Source organism: Somniosus microcephalus, chromosome 8 (genome assembly GCF_052327205.1).
Source record: "Somniosus microcephalus isolate GS21.2 chromosome 8, FLI_Smic_1.0, whole genome shotgun sequence".
Lineage (NCBI taxonomy): Eukaryota > Metazoa > Chordata > Chondrichthyes > Squaliformes > Somniosidae > Somniosus > Somniosus microcephalus.
Window position 1 is genome coordinate 6,238,312 of NC_140994.1, and position 21,362 is coordinate 6,259,673.

Consider the following 21,362-nt stretch of genomic DNA (forward strand, 5'->3'; position numbering starts at 1 on the left):
AGTGTGTGAATTTACAGGGGGTCCCGGGGAGTGTGTCAGTATTTACAGGGGGTCCCGGGGAGTGTGTGAATTTACAGGGGGTCCCGGGGAGTGTGTCAGTATTTACAGGGGGTCCCGGGAGTGTGTGAATTTACAGGGGGTCCCGGGGAGTGTGTGAATTTACAGGGGGTCCCGGGGAGTGTGTCAGTATTTACAGGGGGTCCCGGGAGTGTGTCAGTATTTACAGGGGGTCCCGGGGAGTGTGTAACAGGCTCGTTCTTCCGGTGTCCTGGGAAAAGCATTTCTGCCTCAGCCAACATCACTCCACCCGATTACCTGGTCATTTATCACAGAACTACTGTTTGTGGGATCTTGCTGTGCACAAATAGGCTGCCACGTTTCCTGCATTAAAACAGTGACGACACTTCAAATAAGCTGCCTAATCGGCTGTAAAGCACTTTGGGACGTCCCAAGATTGTGCAAGGTGCTGTAAAAATGCCAAACTTTTTTCCTTTTCCTGTGACGCATCGGAGAGGAGAGACGAGGAAGGAGAAAGCGATTAAATTCTGAAGCATTCCGCTTCTGAATTCCTGCATCGATTGTTGACTGTCGATTGGGGCAGAATAGGTCACTAGGTGTACAGGGAAGCGTGGGACAGACAATGAGATACCAGCTATTGGGCCAATGCTCGGCAAAGGGAAGGGCGGAGATTGCACAAGGGCTGCCTGGTACAACTCGGATCAGCTGGTTTTCCAGGATTTGTTTCTCTTTGAGCAGACATGCCCTCCCGAGCAGAGCAGGACCCGGAGACGGATGTGTGTGCGGCACCGCCATCCGATGGCCTCCTGCGGAACTGCGGCAACCTCCCCCGAGTCCATTCTCAGAGTTGAGTCGAGTCCGGTTGAGAAACAGGAAGCGCTGGGCAGGTCAGGCAGCGGCTGTGGAGAGAGAAACGACAGTCGATGTTTCGGGAATGGTTCCTTCTTCAGAACCGCAAGATATTACACATGAGCAGCATTTATAAAGGGACAGAACGAGAGAAGGATTCAACAAACTCAACATCAGGAACAGGAGGAGGCCATTGAGCCCCTCGAGCCTGTTCCGCCATTCAATGAGATCCTGACTGATCTGTGACCTAACTCTATATACCTGCCTTTGGCCCATATCCCTTAATACCTTTGGTTAACAAAAATCTATCAATCTCTGATTTAAAATTAACAATTGCCCCAGCATCAATTGCCATTTGCGGAAGAGAGTTCCAAACTTCTACCACCCTTTGTGTGTAGAAGTGTTTCCTAATTTCACTCCTGAAAGGTCTGGCTCTAATTTTTAGACTCTGCCCCCTAGTCCGAGAATCCCCAACCAGCGGAAATAGTTTCTCTCTCTCTACCCCATCAGTTCCCCTTAATATCTTGAAAACTTCGATCAAATCACCTCTTAACCTTCTAAATTCCAGGGGCTACAACCGCTAGCTTGTGTAATCTCTCCTCGTAATTTAACCCTTGGAGTCCGAGTATCATTCTGGTAAATCTACGCTGCACTCCCTCCAAGGCCAATATATCCTTCCGAAGACAACCACTGACATTTTCCCCCTTCCCCCACGCTGCCACAATCTGTTGAAACTGATGTAACTACTTGTCCCATGGTGCAATGACGTGTATCGTCAGTGGGTGGCGCGCTCTCACCTCCGAGTCATGTTGTTGCTTCGAGCCCCACTCCAGAGACTTGAGCACAGAATCCAGGCTGACACTCCCAGTGCAGTACTGAGGGAGCACGGCACTGTCGGAAGGTCAGTACTGAGGGAGTGCAGCACTGTCGGAGGGGCAGTACTGAGGGAGCACTGCACTGTCGGAGGGGCAGTACTGAGGGAGCACTGCACTGTCGGAGGGGCAGTACTGAGGGAGCGCAGCACTGTCGGAGGGGCAGTACTGAGGGAGTGCTGCACTGTCGGAGGGGCAGTACTGAGGGAGTGCGGCACTGTCGGAGGGGCAGTACTGAGGGAGTGCTGCACTGTCGGAGGGGCAGTACTGAGGGAGCACTGCACTGTCGGAGGGGCAGTACTGAGGGAGCGCGGCACTGTCGGAGGAGCAGTACTGAGGGAGCGCTGCACTGTCGGAGGGGCAGTACTGAGGGAGCACGGCACTGTCGGAGGGGCAGTACTGAGGGAGTGCTGCACTGTCGGAGGGGCAGTACTGAGGGAGTACGGCACTGTCGGAGGGGCAGTACTGAGGGAGTGCTGCACTGTCGGAGGGGCAGTACTGAGGGAGCGCTGCACTGTCGGAGGGGCAGTACTGAGGGAGTGCTGCACTGTCGGAGGGGCAGTACTGAGGGAGTACGGCACTGTCGGGGCAGTACTGAGGGAGTGCTGCACTGTCGGAGGGGCAGTACTGAGGGAGCGCTGCACTGTCGGAGGGGCAGTACTGAGGGAGTGCTGCACTGTCGGAGGGGCAGTACTGAGGGAGCGCTGCACTGTCGGAGGGTCAGTGCTGAGGGAGTGCTGCACTGTCGGAGGTGCTGTCTTTTGGATGAGACATTAAACCAAGGCCCTGTCTGCCCTCTCGGGTGGATGTAAACGATCCTATTACACTATTTCAAGGAAGAGCAGGGGAGTTCTCCCCGATGTCCTGAGGCCAATATTTATTCCTCAACCAACCTCACTAAAATTGATTATGTGGTCTTTATCACATTGCTGTTTGTGGGATCTTGCTGTGTGCAAATTAGCTGCAGCGTTTCCCACATTACAACAGTGACTCCACTTCAAAAAGTACTTCATTGGCTGTAAAGCGCTTTACGACGTCATGCGGGCATGAACGGCGCTATAGAAATGCAAGTCCTGCTATTCACTCATTCCCACCTTATCCCCATATCCCCAACCCAATTCACAATTCACAATTCAAATCGCTTTATTGGCATGATAAGTTACATCTTATGTTGCCAAAGCATCAAAATACATTTATGGTTTAGCACATAAACGCAGTTCTATTCATACAGTGTATAAACAGGTATATCCCTGAGTGTATAAATATACATTCGCATTGTTTATATATATTCTTTTCTTAGTTTACTGGTTGTCCCTCTGTTCATGGCAAGCTGTAACATAGTGTGCCGCCAGTGTTACACAGCTTCTCTCCTCTCCCAGTAGGAATGGGAGTTTTTGGTTGTCATTCAGATTTCTGAAATCAGGGCATATTTGTGAGAATTTTTGGTAGAAATTCTCCCTGATGCCCTGATATTTTCCACAGGCTGTGAGGAAGTGCATCTCTGCCTCCACTACTCCCTGACTGCAGTGAGAGCATATCCTGTCCTCTTGGCAGCCTGGTCTGCCTGTGTCTGCCTTTTTCGATCACTAGGCTATGTTCGCTAAGTCTGTACATTGTCAAGGTTCTTCTCAGTTTGTTATCCTTTACCATGGTCAGGTAATCAGCTATGTTGTATTGTCTGTTTAGGGCCAAGTAGCAATTGAGTTTGCTTTGGGTTTTTGTTGTTTCTGCCCAATATGTCAGATATTTTTCCTTTTGCTTAGCGACGATTGTGTTGGGTCGAATTCTTTGTGTTACCCTGTCACTGTCCTGGGGCTGGTTATTGTTAGTAGTTACTTCACTGAGTCCCAGGACTAGTTGACTGAGGGTATTCTTCTTTATGGTCAGCTCTTGGCATTTCAGGGCGTCGTAGTGATAGCATTGGGGATTGCTCATTTGTAGGTGATTCCAAAATTTGGTGGCTCTTTTTTGGATAGTGATTATTAATGGATATTGGCCTAGTTCTGCCCTGCATGCATTGTTTACTGTTTTCCTTTGAGTCCGGAGGATACTTTTACAGAATTCTGCATGTAGGATCTCAATTGGGTGTTTGTCCCGTTTTGCAAATTCTTGTTGAGTTAGCGGTCCCCATACCTCACTGCCATAGAGTGCAATTGGTTCAATTACTGATTTGAAAATTTTGAGCCAAATGCTAATTGGGATTTCTATTTGGATTGATTTTTTGATGGCATAGAAAGCCCTTCTTGCTTTCTCTTTCAGTTCATTCACAGCCAGTTTGAAGTTTCCCGTAGAACTGATTTTTAAGCCCAAGTATGTGTAGTTAGTGGTTTGTTCAATTTTGGTTGTTCCTACTGTGAAATTTATTTTGGGTCCCTGATGTTTGGATCTTTGCTGGAACACAAGGACTTTGGTTTTTTGGGGATTTATTGTCAGGGCCCAAGTCTGGCAGTGCGACTCCAGCAGGTCCAGGTTTTGCTGTAGCCCCTCTTTAGTAGGTGACAGCAGAACCAGGTCGTCTGCATAGAGGAGGAATTTAACCTTGGATTCATATAGGGTGAGGCCGGGTGCTGTAGATTGTTCAAGTAGTTTTGCCAATCCATTTATGTAAATATTAAAGAGTGTCGGTGAGATTGGCGAGCCCTGCGTCACCCCCCGCCCCTGTGGGAAGTATTTTGTTTGTTTGTCTCCAATTTTAACTGCACATTTGTTGTTTGTATACATTGATTTAATTACATCATATGTTTTCCCTCCTACCCCACTTTCGATAAGTTTCAGGAATAAGCCGTCATGCCAGATGGAGTCGAAAGCCTTCTGGAAATCTACAAAGCATGCGTAGATTTTGCTTTTGTTATGGTGAACGTGTTTGTCAATTAGGGTCTGTAGGGTGAAGATATGATCGGATGTTCTATAGTTTGGCAGGAATCCAATTTGGCTTTTACTCAAGACATTGTGCTCCTCAAGGAAGTTTATAAGTCTTTTGTTTATGATGCTACAGAATACCTTCCCCAGGTTACTGTTTACACAGATGCCTCGATAGTTGTTTGGGTCGATTTTGTCCCCACTTTTGTATATGGGCGTTATGAGTCCTTTGTTCCAGATATCAGGGAAATAACCGACACTCAGAACCAAGTTGAAGAGTTTTAGGATAGCCAGTTTCATTTTGTCATCTGTGTGTTTAATCATCTCGTTTAGTATGCCGTCTGTCCCGCAGGCTTTTCCTGGTCGCAGGTCCTTGAGTTTTTCAAGAAGTTCTTTTTCTGTTATTATGGCGTCCAGCGGGTTTTGGTTATCTTTTATGGCCATTTCTAGCTTTTCCAGTTTTTTGCATATTTGGTGTTGCTCTGGTCTTAGTGTGTTTTTCTGGTATAATTTTTCAAAGTGGTTTACCCATGTGTCCCCATTTTGAATGGCCAAATCGTCGTGTTGTTTTTTGTGTAGTGTTTTCAAGTTTTCCCAGAAACAATTGGAATCAATGGATTCCTCCATGGAGCTGAGTGTATTCTTAATATATTGCTCTTTTTTGGTTCTGAGTGTGTTTCTGTATTGTGTTAGTGTCTGACAATAAGTAAGGCGTAATTCCTCGTTTTCTGGATGTCTGTGTTTTTGGTTTGATATTTTTCTAAGTTTTTTCTTCATTCTCCCCATATCCCCTACCCACCTTCTCCCCATATCCCCAACCCCACCCACCCACCTTCTCCCCATATCCCCAACCCCACCTACCCACTGACCCACCTCTCCCCATATCCCCAACCCCACCCACCCACCTTCCCCCCCATATCCCCAACCCCACCCACCCACCTTCTCCCCATATCCCCAACCCCACCCACCCACCTTCTCCCCATATCCCCAACCCCACCTACCCACCTTCTCCCCATATCCCCAACCCCACCCACCCACCTTCTCCCCATATCCCCAACCCCACCTACCCACCTTCTCCCCATATCCCCAACCCCACCCACCCACCTTCTCCCCATATCCCCAACCCCACCTACCCACCTTCTCCCCATATCCCCAACCCCACCCACCCAAACCTTCTCCCCATATCCCCAACCCCACCTACCCACCTTCTCCCCATATCCCCAACCCCACCTACCCACCTTCTCCCCATATCCCCAACCCCACCCACCCACCTTCTCCCCATATCCCCAACCCCACCTACCCACTGACCCACCTCTCTCCATATCCCCAACCCCACCCACCCACCTTCCCCCCATATCCCCAACCCCACCTACCCACCTTCTCCCCATATCCCCAACCCCACCTACCCACCTTCTCCCAACCCCACCTACCCACCTTCTCCCCATAACCCTCAACCCCACTTAACGTCTAGGAGCCCGTTGGTGCCATTCATGGTTCCTGAACTGCAGAGTACTGCAGTGCTGGTTTGTGCTGTGACCCATCGAGGGGCCCTGGTCCTTTGTGCTACCCGGGGTAACATCCTCCAGTGGTGGAGGGTCAACATCCCAGGACTCCTCGCGCTGTCTGGTACTGAGCCAAAGGGTTGATCTCTGGCCTACGCTTAAAGGCAGTGCGTTAACCCTCAGCGCCAGGGACTAAGGCCAGGGTTCCTACCTCCTAGAAGATCACTACGTGGAGGTCCGGGAGAAAGACCAAGATGTCCATGATGGTCGAATAGCCCACAGGCACTCACTGTCCACCCCACCCACTCCATCACCAAGACCGCCTACTTCCACCCTCCGTATCATCGCCCGTCTCCGCTCCTGCCTCAGCTCACCTGCTGCTGAAACCCTCATCCATGCCTTTATTACCGCCAGACTCGACTATTCCAACACACTCCTGCCCGGCCTCTCGCGTTCCACCCTCCGTAAACTTCAGCTCATCCAAAACTCAACTGCCCATGTCCTAACTCACACCCAGTCCCGTTCACCCACCCCCCCACTGTGCTCGCTGCCCCATGTCCTAACTCACACCAAGTCCTGTTCACCCACCCCCCCACTGTGCTCGCTGCCCCGTGTCCTAACTCACACCCAGTCCCGTTCACCCATCACCCCCTGTGCTCACTGCCCCGTGTCCTAACTCACACCCAGTCCCGTTCACCCATCACCCCCTGTGCTCACTGCCCCGTGTCCTAACTCACACCCAGTCCCGTTCACCCATCACCCCCTGTGCTCACTGCCCCGTGTCCTAACTCACACCAAGTCCCGTTCACCCATCACCCCCTGTGCTCACTGCCCCGTGTCCTAACTCACACCCAGTCCCGTTCACCCATCACCCCCTGTGCTCACTGCCCCGTGTCCTAACTCTCACCCAGTCCCGTTCACCCATCACCCCCTGTGCTCACTGCCCCGTGTCCTAACTCACCCAGTCCCGTTCACCCATCACCCCCTGTGCTCACTGCCCCGTGTCCTAACTCACACCAAGTCCCGTTCACCCATCACCCCCTGTGGTCACTGCCCCGTGTCCTAACTCACACCCAGTCCCGTTCACCCACCCCCCCACTGTGCTCGCTGCCCCATGTCCTAACTCACACCCAGTCCCGTTCATCCATCACCCCCTGTGCTCACTGCCCCGTGTCCTAACTCACACCCAGTCCCGTTCACCCATCACCCCCTGTGCTCACTGCCCCGTGTCCTAACTCACACCAAGTCCCGTTCACCCATCACCCCCTGTGCTCACTGCCCCGTGTCCTAACTCACACCCAGTCCCGTTCACCCATCACCCCCTGTGCTCACTGCCCCGTGTCCTAACTCTCACCCAGTCCCGTTCACCCATCACCCCCTGTGCTCACTGCCCCGTGTCCTAACTCACCCAGTCCCGTTCACCCATCACCCCCTGTGCTCACTGCCCCGTGTCCTAACTCACACCAAGTCCCGTTCACCCATCACCCCCTGTGGTCACTGCCCCGTGTCCTAACTCACACCCAGTCCCGTTCACCCACCCCCCCACTGTGCTCACTGCCCCATGTCCTAACTCACACCAAGTCCCGTTCACCCACCCCCCGCCCTGAGCTCGCTGACCTACATTGGCTCCCGGTCCGGCAACGCCTCGATTTCAAAATTCTCATCCTCATTTTCAAATCCTTCCATGACCTCGCCCCCTCCTTATCTCTGCAACCTCCTCCAGCCCTACAACCCGTCGAGATCTCTGCGCTCCTCCAATTCTTGCACTTCCCTGATTTCCTTCGCTCCACCATTGGCGGCTGTGCCTTCAGCTGCCTGGGCCCTGAGCTGAGCAATTCCCTCCCTAAACCTCGCCGCCTCTCTCCTCCTTTAAGACGCTCCTTAAAACCTCTTTGACCAAGCTTTTGGTCACCTGTCCTAATATCCCCTTATGTGGCTCCGTGTCAGACTTTTTCTGATAATCGCTCCTGTGACATTGGGACATTTTACTACATTAATGGCGCTATATAAATGCCAGTTGTTGATGTTGCCTAGTCTCACCCATTTGAGAGAGTGTTATACTTTGACATTTAGGCTTGAGTCTTAAATGCTCCCGTGGTTTAAAATGTTCTCTGCTTGCTAATGTGCACTCGTGTGAAGCCTGTTTGACTGAGTTTCCCTTTGCGCCCTTCTGATGGTCAGCGGATCCGGTGGGCAGGGCAGTCTGACCCCCGCGGAGATCAGGGGAAGAGAGAGGAACAGCGCAGAGAGTAAATCCAGCTGATCCCAGTTGCTTCTCTTCCTCGGATGCAGTTTTGCTTTTAAACAGCCCAGATCATCTGGTCATTGTCACCTTGCTGTTTGTGGGAGCTTGCTGTGCGCAAACTGGCTGCCGCGTTTCCTACATTACAACAGTGACCACACTTCGCAAGTACTTCATTGGCTGTAAAGCGCTTTGGGACTTCCTGAGGCTGTGAAAGGCGCTATAGAAATGCAAGTCTTTCTTCGATTTAGTCATGGTAGCGCGTGGGTGTGGCAGCGCCTGCCCTCCGACCCTCCTTTGTCAGGTGCGCTCACTTAATGCTGCAGTGCTGACACTTAAACTGAGCCTCAGTCGAAGTGTCTGAAAATTAAACATTGACGGGCAGCCTAAGGGGAGCGTGTAGTGTATTATATAAAGTGCTGATTACAAAAAAAATCCACATCCATCTGCAAAACAGCTGCAGAGAATGCTCCCATTATAATAAACACTGACAGCTGGACTTCATGCTTCTTATTGACTGAGTTTGCCGTGACATATAAATATATATCTTCTATTTTTCAGCATTTTTTTCGGATCCAGTGCTGTGTTTGCTGTTTTGCTTTTTCTAACATTTCTGCACTTTTCAATGTGAGGGATGTACAATGGCAGGCAATCAAACATGTATTCTACTCTGCATCAGGTACAGCACGGGTTAGGTACAGAGTAAAGCTCCCTCTACACTGTCCCATCAAACACTCCCAGGGCAGGTACAGCACGGGTTAGATACAGAGTAAAGCTCCCTCTAGACTGTCCCATCAAACACTCCTAGGGCAGGTACAGCACGGGTTAGATACAGAGTAAAGCTCCCTCTACACTGTCCCATCAAACACTCCTAGGGCAGGTACAGCACGGGTTAGATACAGAGTAAAGCTCCCTCTACACTGTCCCATCAAACACTCCCATGACAGGTACAGCACAGGTTAGATACAGAGTAAAGCTCCCTCTACACTGTCCCATCAAACACTCCTAGGGCAGGTACAGCACGGGTTAGATACAGAGTAAAGCTCCCTCTACACTGTCCCATCAAACACTCCCAGGGCAGGTACAGCACGGTTTAGATACAGAGTAAAGCTCCCTCTACACTGCCCATCAAACACTCCCAGGGCAGGTACAGAATGGGTTAGATACAGAGTAAAGTTCCCTCTACACTGTCCCATCAAACACTCCCAGGGCAGGTATAGCACGAGTTAGATACAGAGTAAAGCTCCCTCTACACTGTCCCATCAAACACTCCCAGGGCAGGTACAGCATAGGTTAGATACAGAGTAAAGCTCCCTCTACACTGTCCCATCAAACACTCCCAGGGCAGGTATAGCACGGGTTAGATACAGAGTAAAGCTCCCTCTACACTGTCCCATCAAACACTCCCAGGGCAGGTACAGCACGGGTTAGATACAGAGTAAAGCTCCCTCTACACTGTCCCATCAAACACTCCCAGGGCAGGTACAGCACGGGTTAGATACAGAGTAAAGCTCCCTCTACACTGTCCCATCAAACACTCCCAGGGCAGGTACAGCACGGGTTAGATACAGAGTAAAGCTCCCTCTACACTGTCCCATCAAACACTCCCAGGACAGGTACAGCACAGGTTAGATACAGAGTAAAGCTCCCTCTACACTGCCCCAGCAAACACTCCCAGGGCAGGTACAGCACGGGTTAGATACAGAGTAAAGCTCCCTCTACACTGCCACTCAGTAACCCCTCCCCCAGCGCCCTGTGTTTCTGACTGTATCTCTACTGATGTTAATCCAGCTCCCTCACACTGTCACTCAGTAACCTCTCTCCCCCAGTGCACTGTTACTTACTGTATCTCTACTGATGTTAATCCAGCTCCCTCACACTGTCACTCAGTAACCCCTCTCCCCCAGCGCCCGGTGTTGCTGACTGTATCTCTACTGATGTTAATCCAGCTCCCTCACACTGTCACTCAGTAACCCCTCTCCCCAGCGCCCTGTGTTACTGACTGTATCTCTACTGATGTTAATCCAGCTCCCTCACATTGTCACTCAGTAACCCCTCTCCACCAGCGCCCTGTGTTACTGACTCGATCTCTACTGATGTTAATCCAGCTCCCTCACACTGTCACTCAGTAACCCCTCTCCCCCAGCGCCCTGTGTTACTGACTGTATCTCTACTGATGTTAATCCAGCTCCCTCACACTGTCACTCAGTAACCCCTCTCCACCAGCGCCCTGTGTTACTGACTGTATCTCTACTGATGTTAATCCAGCTCCCTCACACTGTCACTCAGTAACCCCTCTCCCCAGCGCCCTGTGTTACTGACTGTATCTCTACTGATCTTAATCCAGCTCCCTCACACTGTCACTCAGTAACCCCTCTCCCCCAGTGCCCTGTGTTACTGACTGTATCTCTACTGATGATAATCCAGCTGATCCTCCCTCTCAGTGTTGGGCCCTGGAACCCCTCTATTTCCCTGATCATATCATTACCCTTGGTGACTGGTACAATTAACTGTTTGCAATTCCTCGGCCAGGATCCTGATGTGAAGTGTTTCCTGGTCTGATGTGAGGAAGGGATCCCGACAATGCGAAGGTCGCTGTTTTGCGTTTGGGACAGCCTACAATCAGCTCACTCCGTGCCTGTCCATCTTCATCTTATGGCTCTTTGTTGCTTCTTTCCTTCTCTCTGAATCATATGCCTCTGTTGCCCTCTCTCCCTCCCCCCCACCCATTCACTTTCTGAATACTATCATTGTAATCGATTGGGTGATTGTTGCCTCTGATCAGATGCTGCTAATGTTTTATAGCCACCCGTCTCTTGCCGTAACTGGGCCACGTGTGCTTTGTGCAGCCTGTCACACAGCCGGCCATGCTTGAGTGATCTGTTTTTACTCGCCTAATGAAAGGGAGGGTTCGGAGTCAACTGTTTAATTAACCCCATAATGGACCTCGGGGAAACACTTTTTTGTCACTTGCCCAAGCATCCGATTGAATCCTGTCTCCAGGTAATTGGAACAAGCACTGATGATGTTTCATTGTGATGGAAGACTGCCTCCTTCCCCCTCTTCCCTCTCTCTCTCTATTTGACGGGTCACTGTGCTTGAGCAAGCGGAATTCATTATTAAAGCTAGTAACCTTGGGTAAAGGAAAGCAAACCAGGAGCCGCCCCCTGCAGCTGGCCCGCTTGGCACAGCCTGGGCTAGAGGTCGGGCTGGAATCTGCAGCCGTTGGCCAAGGTCAGCCGAGCTGGGCAGCCGGGCCACGCCAATTAAGGCTAAAGGGATCAAGGGGTATGGGGAGAAAGCAGGGACAGGGTACTGAGTTTGGATGAGCAGCCATGATCTCATTGAATGGCGGAGCAGGCTCGAGGGGCCGAATGGCCTCCTCCTGCTCCTATCTTCTATGTTTCTATGTAATTGGCCCCAGCTTGATAAGGTGGTGGTGCTTGATTCTCTCATCAGCAGTGTTCAGGCGGATAAACATTCCGCAGAAACCCCTGAGAAACTGACCACCCAGCCCCGCCACCCCCCCCCCCCACCCCAGAAATCTTACCCCAGGGTCTCTGGTGAACCGTTACACAGAGTCTACAGTGCACAAGCAGGCCATTCGGCCCATCTGGTCTGTGCTGGTGTCGGCTGTGGCTCAGTGGGTAGCACTCTCACCTCTGAGTCAGGAGGTTGTGGGTTCAAGTCCCACTCCAGAGACGGGAGCACAAAATCCAGGCCGACGCATTAGTGCAGTACTGAGGGAGCGCCGCACTGTCGGAGGGGCAGTACTGAGGGAGCGCTGCACTGTCGGAGGGGCAGTACTGAGGGAGCGCTGCACTGTCGGAGGGGCAGTACTGAGGGAGCGCTGCACTGTCGGAGGGATGGTACTAAGGGAGCACTGCACTGTGTTAGGGACGGTACTGAGGGAGCACTGCACTGTCGGAGGGACGGTACTGAGGGAGCACTGCACTGTCAGAGGGATGGTACTGAGGGAGCGCTGCACTGTCGGAGGGATGGTACTGAGGGAGCGCTGCACTGTCGGAGGGACGGTACTGAGGGAGCGCTGCACTGTCGGAGGGACGGTACTGAGGGAGCACTGCACTGTGGGAGGTGCGGTACTGAGGGAGCGCTGCACTGGCGGGAGGGGCAGTACTGATGGTGCGCCGCACTGTCGGAGGGGCAGTACTGAGGGAGCACCGCACTGTTGGAGGGCCGCACTGTCGGAGAGGCAGTACTGAGGGAGCGCAGCGCTGTCGGAGGGGAATTACTGAGGGAGCACTGCACTGTCGGAGGAGCAGTACTGAGGGAGCACTGCACAGTCGGAGGGGCAGTACTGAGGCAGTGCTGCACTGTCGGAGGGACGGTACTGAGGGAGCACTGCACTGTCGGAGGAACGGTACTGAGGGAGCACTGCACTGTCGGAGGAACGGTACTGAGGGAGCGCTGCACTGTCGGAGGGACGGTACTGAGGGAGCGCTGCACTGTCGGAGGGACGGTACTGAGGGAGCGCTGTACTGTCGGAGGGACGGTACTGAGGGAGCACTGCACTGTCGGAGGGACGGTACTAGGGAGCACTGCACTGTCGGAGGGACGGTACTGAGGGAGCGCTGCACTGTCGGAGGGACGGTACTGAGGGAGCACTGCACTGTCGGAGGGACGGTACTGAGGGAGCGCTGCACTGTCGGAGGGACGGTACTGAGGGAGCGCTGCACTGTCGGAGGGACGGTACTGAGGGAGCGCTGTACTGTCGGAGGGACGGTACTGAGGGAGCGCTGCATTGTCGGAGGGACGGTACTGAGGGAGCACGGAGCACTGCACTGTTGGAGGGGCAGTAATGAGGGAGCGCAGCACTGTCGGAGGAGCAGTACTGAGGGAGCACTGCACTGTTGGAGGGGCAGTACTGAGGGAGCGCAACACTGTCAGAGGAGCAGTACTGAGGGAGCGCTGCACTGTGGGAGGGGCAGTCCTGAGGGAGCACTGCACTGCCGGAGAGGCAGTACTGAGGGAGCGCTGTGCTGTCGGAGGGGCAGTACTGAGGGAGCGCTGCACTGTCGGAGAGGCAGTACTGAGGGAGCGCTGCACTGTCGGAGGGACAGTACTGAGGGAGCGCCGCACTGTCGGAGTGGCAGTACTGAGGGAGCACAGTACTGTCGGAGGGGCAGTACTGAGGGAGCGCTGCACTGTCGGAGAGGCAGTACTGAGGGAGTGCTGCACTGTCGGAGGGGCAATACTGAGGGAGTGCTGCGCTGTCGGATGGGAAGTACTGAGGGAGCGCTACACTGTCGGAGGGTTAGCACTGAGGGAGCGCTGCACTGTCGGAGGGGCAGTACTGAGGGAGTGCCGCACTGTTGGAGGGGCAGTACTGAGGGAGCGCCGCACTGTCGGAGAGGCAGTACTGAGGGAGTGCTGCACTGTCAGAGGCGTCGTCTTTTGGATGAGACGTTAAGCTGAGGCCCCGTCTGCTCTCTCGGGTGGATGTAAAAGATCCCATGGCACTATTTCGAAGAAGAGCAGGGGAGTTCTCCCCGGTGTCCTGGGCAGTATTTATTCCTTAACCAACCTCACTAAAACAGATTATCTGGTCATTATCACATTGCTGTTTGTGGGAGCTTGCTGTGCGCAAACTGGCTGCCGCGTTTCCCACATTACAACAGTGACTACACTTCAAAAGTACATCATTGGCTGTAAAGCGCTTTGGGACGTCCTGAGGTTGTGAAAGGCGCTATAGAAATGCAAGTCCTTTTTCTTTTAACTGTTTTTAGGACTTAGTTATATGTTTGCCCAAGACAGGTATCCAAAATATTAAACATGTTTAGAAGGAAAAAGCCTTTAATGTCTTCTCCAGTATATCAATCTTACCAATTAACATCCTACCGAACTAGCAGACAGTGCATCGGTTGTCTCATCGAAAGGACGGCACCTCCGACAGTGCAGCACTCTCTCAGTACTGCACCGGGAGTGTCAGCCTGGATTACGCACTCAAATCCTGGTGCGGGACTTGAATCCAGAACCGTTTGACCCAGAGGCGAGCGAGCGATTGAATTACCTGTTCCCGAGGAGCACGAATCGTTTTTGCTGCATGTTGTTCTTAATCTCTGATTGATTGTGTCGCTGCTTCAGTGTCCCATCATTCTCTCAGGACACACCCAACGTGACTCCGCGCTGACGACTCACTGTGCTGTTCCAGCGCTCAGATTTGTATTTTGGGAAACTGAGATGATACCGTGCAACGTTCCCTCTAAGGTGTGCGACTGCGCACCGACCCAGAGGTCATGCGCAGGCCGCTCACCAGCTGTTGCCGCTGGTAAAAATATGGCACATGCGCGGCGGCAAGGGAGAGCGCACGGAAAAAAAATCAAAGGGACCATTGATACCATGAACGGGGTGAAGCACAGATTCACCAGAAAGGTTCTGGGGCTTAAAGGGTTAAAATAAACAGGTTGCATAAACTTGTCTTGTATTCCCTCGAGTTCAGACAATTGAGGGACGATCTGATCAAGGAGTTTAAAATGATCAAAGCATTCGATCGGGAAGGTAGAGAGAAACAATCTCCTCTGGTGGGGGAGTCTAGAACAAGGGGCCATAATCTCAAAATTAGAGCCAGGCCGGTCAGGGGGCACACCTTCACACAAAGGCTAGTGGAAACCTGGAACTCTCGCCCCCAAAAGTCTGAATCCTGGGGGGTCAGTTGACATTTTTAAGATTGAGATTGATAGAGTTTTATTGGCAAAGAGTATCAAGGGATATGGAGCAAAGGCGGGTAAGTGGTGCTGAGATACAGATCAGTTGTGATCCAGTTGAATAGTGGCACAGGTTCGAGGGGCTGAATGGCCTCCAGCTGTTCCGATGTTAGGTGGGAGCTGACCTTTAACCTGAGGAGGAATACTCTCCATAACAACTTCACCTAGAGATTTTAAATTGCACCTTGTAAAGTCTCTCAAACATCTCATAAAACTTTGAAGTGCAGTGACATTTATTGTGTACACCAGCTGGCAATTATATAGCGCCTTTAATGTAGAAAGAATGTCCCAAGGCACTTCACAGGAGTGATTATGAAGCAAAATTTGACATTGAGCCACATAAGGAGATATTGGGATAGGTGATCAAAAGCAGTGTAGAGGGAGCTTTACTCTGTATCTAACCCGTGCTGTATCTGCCCTGGGAGTGTTTGATGGGGCAGTGTAGAGGGAGCTTTACTCTGTATCTAACCCGTGCTGTACCTGCCCTGCGAGTGTTTGATGGGACAGTGTAGAGGGAGCTTTACTCTGTATCTAACCCGTGCTGTACCTGCCCTGGGAGTGTTTGATGGGGCAGTGTAGAGGGAGCTTTACTCTGTATCTAACCCGTGCTGTACCTGCCCTGGGAGTGTTTGATGGGACAGTGTAGAGGGAGCTTTACTCTGTATCTAATCCATGCTGTACCTGCCCTGGGAGTGTTTGATGGGACAGTGTAGAGGGAGCTTTACTCTGTATCTAGCCCCTGCTGTACTTGCCATGGGAGTGTTTGATGGGACAGTGTAGAGGGAGCTTTACTCTGTATCTAACCCGTGCTTTATCTGCCCTGAGAGTGATTGATGGGTCAATGTAGAGGGAGCTTTACTCTGTATCTCACCCGTGCTTTACCTGCCCTGGGAGTGTTTGATGGGGGACAGTGTAGAGGGAGCTTTACTCTGCATCTAATCCATGCTGTACCTGCCCTGGGAGTGTTTGATGGGACAGTGTAGAGGGAGCTTTACTCTGTATCTAACCCCTGCTGTACTTGCCATGGGAGTGTTTGATGGGACAGTGTAGAGGGAGCTTTACTCTGTATCTAACTCGTGCTGTACCTGCCCTGGGAGTGATTGATGGAACAGTGTAGAGGGAGCTTTACTCTGTATCTAACCCGTGCTGTATCTGCCCTGGGAGTGATTGATGGGTCAATGTAGAGGGAGCTTTACTCTGTATCTAACCCGTGCTGTACCTGCCCTGGGAGTGTTTGATGGGACAGTGTAGAGGGAGCTTTACTCTGTATCTAACCCGTGCTGTACCTGCCCTGGGCGTGTTTGATGGGACAGTGTAGAGGGAGCTTTACTCTGTATCTAACCCATGCTGTACCTGCCCTGGGCGTGTTTGATGGGACAGTGTAGAGGGAGCTTTACTCTCTATCTAACCCGTGCTGTACCTGCCCTGGGCGTGTTTGATGGGACAGTGTAGAGGGAGCTTTACTCTGTATCTAACCCGTGCTGTACCTGCCCTGGGCGTGTTTGATGGGACAGTGTAGAGGGAGCTTTACTCTGTATCTAACCCGTGCTGTACCTGCCCTGGGAGTGTTTGATGGGACAATGTAGAGGGAGCTTTACTCTGTATCTAACCCGTGCTGTACCTGCCCTGGGAGTGTTTGATGGGACAGTGTAGAGGGAGCTTTACTCTGTATCTAACCCGTGCTGTACCTGCCCTGGGCGTGTTTGATGGGACAGTGTAGAGGGAGCTTTACTCTGTATCTAACCCGTGCTGCACCTGCCCTGGGCGTGTTTGATGGGACAGTGTAGAGGGAGCTTTACTCTGTATCTAACCCGTGCTGTACCTGCCCTGGGAGTGTTTGATGGGACAGTGTAGAGGGAGCTTTACTCTGTATCTAACCCGTGCTGTACCTGCCCTGGGAGTGTTTGATGGGGACAGTGTAGAGGGAGCTTTACTCTGTATCTAACCCGTGCTGTACCTGCCCTGGGAGTGTTTGATGGGACAGTGTAGAGGGAGCTTTACTCTGTATCTAACCTGTGCTGTTGCTGCCCTGGGAGTGTTTGATGGGTCAGTGTAGAGGGAGCTTTACTCTGTATCTAACCCATGCTGTACCTGCCCTGGGAGTGTTTGATGGGACAGTGTAGAGGGAGCTTTACTCTGTATCTAACCCGTGCTGTACCTGCCCTGGGAGTGTTTGATGGGACAGTGTAGAGGGAGCTTTACTCTGTATCTAACCCGTGCTGTACCTGCCCTGGGAGTGTTTGATGGGACAGTGTAGAGGGAGCTTTACTCTGTATCTAACCCGTGCTGTACCTGCCCTGGGAGTGTTTGATGGGACAGTGTAGAGGGAGCTTTACTCTGTATCTGACCCGTGCTGTACCTGCCCTGGGAGTGTTTGATGGGACAGTGTAGAGGGAGCTTTACTCTGTATCTAACCCGTGCTGTACCTGCCCTGGGAGTGTTTGATGGGACAGTGTAGAGGGAGCTTTACTCTGTATCTAACCCGTGCTGTACCTGCCCTGGGAGTGTTTGATGGGACAGTGTAGAGGGAGCTTTACTCTGTATCTGACCCGTGCTGTACCTGCCCTGGGAGTGTTTGATGGGACAGTGTAGAGGGAGCTTTACTGTGTATCTAACCCGTGCTGTGCCTGCCCTGGGAGTGTTTGATGGGACAGTGAGTGCCTGAACAACAACAACTTGTATTTATATAGCACCTTTAACGTAGTAAAACGTCCCAAGGCGCTTCACAGGAGCGATTATCGAACAAAATTTGACACCGAGCCCCATAAGGAGATATTAGGGCTGGTGACCAAAACATGGTCAAAGAGGTCGGTTTTAAGGAGCGTCTTAAAGGAAGAGAGTTGGAGAGGTTTAGGGAGGGAATTCCAAAGCTTAGGGCCCAGGCAACTGAAGGCACGGCCACCAATGGTGGAGCAAAGTAAATTGGGTTGCCAAAGAGGCCGAAATTGGAGGAGTGCAGCGATCTCAGAGGGTATAAGGCTGGAGGAGATCACAGAGATAGGGATGGTTGTGGCCATTGATTTTGTGATCAAGCTTCTGGATTTAGACTTGATTTGAGAACGAAATAAAAGTCATTCTTGGACACTACGAGAATGAAAGGAACTGGCGGGGGGTGGTGGTGGAGTTGAGGTAGAAGATGAGCCATGATCTTATTGAATGGAGCAGGCTCGAGGGGCCGTATGGCCGACTCCTGCTCCTATTTCTTGTGTTCTTATGAAACAGTCCTGAATCGTTTTATGTTTCAAAATGTGATTTACGTCTTAAAAATAAAAAACACCAGGGTTTGGGCTCGGTAACGTTTGATATTGGCGCTTCTGTGGAGCTGAATTGCAATTTGTGACAGAGAGGAGAAACCTAATATCGCATCGGAGCAGGTTGGGCAGGAACGTGGAACACATTTTATTGTTATGTTCATGGACGGGGAAGTTGTAAACAAGACTGGTTGAACCCTTGTTTCCTGATCCTCTTTCCCCCACCCTCAGCAAACCATTCAGTTGCCACTTTACCGTTAAATATAGCTCCTGTCTATCCTCTCAGGTCCCACGGCACTATCTCGAAGAAGAGCAGGGGAGTTCTCCCCGGTGTCCTGGGGCCAATATTTATCCCTCAATCAACTTCACTAAAACAGATTATTTGGTCTTTATCACATTGCTGTTTGTGGGAGCTTGCTGTGTGCAGATTGGCTGCCGGGTTTACCTACATTACAACAGTGACTACACTTCAAAAAGTACTTCATTGGCGGTGAAGAGCTTTGGGATGTCCCGAGGTGGTGAAAGGCACTATAGAAATGCAAGTTTCTTCTGTAGGGTCAGAAACTCCGCTCTGAGTTGAATGGAATGCTGAAGTTGTGAAAAGTATTGTTGGGCCTGAGGCAGTGCCCTTAAAGGGGGACGGTGTTGGTAGGCCGAGTTCATGGCTTCGCTCTTCCCAGTGTTTTATCCCTTTGCTGGCTTTTTTTTGTTTGAAGACTCATTCTGCTAACTAGAAAAATTAACTATAATAAAACCAGAAAATGCTGGAAATACTCAGCAGGTCAGGCAGCATCTGTGGCTGTGGAGAGAGAAACAGAGTTAATGGGGTCGATTTTCATTGACCCGTGGAGTCGGGATTGGAGGGGTGCGGGGGGTTAAAGTCCTGAATTCGGGGGTCCCGACACCATCCCGCCCCCAACCCGCCTCCATGTAAGTTTCAAAGGAGGCGGGTACCCGCCCCGCACTGGGACCCGCCTCCCCGAGGCGGGAAGGGATTAGTGCCAATTAACTGCCTGTTAACAGGCAGTTTTTAGCCTAATCCCTATTTTAAAGCTTGAAGTTTGGGATTCCCGACGGCTCCAAACCACACCAAGTTAGAGTCGTCGGGTTGAAGGACTTGGAGGGGTCGAGATGTCGGTGTTCAGGTGAGTGATGGGTGCATGAGTGCAAAGGTAAGTGTGTTTGGTCTGTCTAAAGTGTGTAAAGAAGTTTAAATTACCTGTACTTACCTTTTCAGCCTTCCTTCCTTTAGGTTCGGGGAGTCCCTCATCTCACTGGCACAGAAAGCAGAATGGCTGCGATCTGTCAAAAGTGACAGCCTGCAGCTTTCTGTGCAGGAGAGATTTCTAACTGAGTCTGTGTAGAAGGACTCAGGTTAGAAGTAAGACTGTCAGTGTTTGACAGCTTCAAACAGCTGTGAAACGCTGATATTTCATCTGTCAAAACGTCTTGACAGATGAAATTTCAGTCTGTGACGTCACCTGTTGCCGGGTGGCCCTTAATTGGCCTGCTGAACCCGCTGGGCGGGCTCAACAAGGTCAATCAAGTGAAAATCGCGTGGATTGGCCGCATCTCGATGGAGGCGGGACTACAACCCGAAAGTTGTAGTCCCGCCTCCTTCCCGACTTCTGAATGAAAATCACCCCCACTGTTTCAGCTTTCGTCAGAAGACCAGAAACGTTAACTTTATTTCTCTCTGCACCGATGCTGCCCGACCTGCTGAGTATTTCCAGAATTTTCTGTTTTTATTTCAATTTCCAGCGTCCGCGATATTTTGCTGTTTTATTAGAGAAAAATTAACTACCTTTGAAAACTCGCCATTCGGTTGCATTGATTTGATCCTCAAACAAATCACGGGCTGGGATTATTCAACTGAAACTCTTGCATCTTGTGGTCAATGACATCGTATGGGGTCAAATTTCCATGGGGAAACAGTATTGTAGGGAGTAAGTTAGCAGCAAGCAGGATGAAGGCATTCTGCCTCACACACACAGCCAGAGCAGGAGACGTCCTGCCGGTGGGATTGAGACACAGTCGGTGGGTCGCTTCTATCACTGTGTGTCTTGGTCACCTTGATAACTGTCATGAATCTTACCATTCATGTAGAAGTGACTCATGAGGTAACACTGGGCGGCCAGCTGGTGGCGCTGTCCAAGGAAAGTATAAACACTCGGGCGTGGGCCCAGCTTGCTCAGGACGTTTTTGTAACCAGGAACTAGTGATGTAACTAGAATCTCATGGTTGTGAAACAGTTGATTAAAGCCTTGTTTTATACTCAAACCAAGTGGTTAGTAATTTTCTTATGTCAACAACTAAATTGCCTGATTATAGAAGAAGGCAAGTCTCGCGCGAGCACTTTCTGTTCAAGAGTTTCCAGCATTTTACACTAAGTCTGAACCTGGAAAACCACACGACAGATCGAGAAGGATAGAAAAAACGTACATTTACACAGCACCTTTCACATCCTCAGGACAGCCCAGGGAATTACTTTAGAAGTGCAGTCACTGTTGTTCTGTCGGCAGACATCCTGCAAACAGCAATTGAGATCAATGACCAGCTAATCTCTTTTTGGTGGTGGCTGAAGGATAAATGTTATCCAGGAGATCACCCTTGCTGGCCCTGGCTATCGAGCCGTGGGATCTTTTACATCCACCTGAGAGGCCAGACGGGGCCTCGGTTTAACATCTCATCCAAAAAAGACGGCACCTCCGACAGTGCAGCACTCCCTCAGTGCTGCACTGGGAGTGTTGGCCTAGATTTTATGCTTAAGTCTCTGGAGTTGAACCCACAACCTTCGGACCCAGAGGTGAGGGTGCTGCCCACCGAGCCACAGCTGACACTTTTGCCAGTCCAAGGACACATTCTTCAGCTTCAGAGGAGCAGGGCGTTGCAATGATGTAATCTGCAATGTGATAACAATAGTTAAACGGCATCACAGAGGTCTGTGCTGAAGCGGGTACATCACCAGATTTCGAGGTGTGTTTCCGCAGAAATTTGGGAATAGACGGGGGAAGCCCTGACCCTCCGAGTCCTTTGTTGTAAGT

At 51.2% G+C, this 21,362-nt stretch overlaps 1 protein-coding gene across 1 annotated transcript in view; it reads left to right on the forward strand.

Annotated features, from left to right (window-relative positions):
* Positions 1–663: 663 nt before the first annotated feature.
* The window catches only part of LOC147113267 (F-box and WD repeat domain-containing 11-B-like), a 232,015-nt gene continuing 211,316 nt past the window's right edge, over positions 664–21,362 (forward strand). The window contains exon 1 of the mRNA XM_085996113.1: positions 664–905. Coding sequence (XP_085852239.1) covers positions 664–905 — 242 coding nt within the window. The remainder of the gene's footprint in view (positions 906–21,362) is intronic.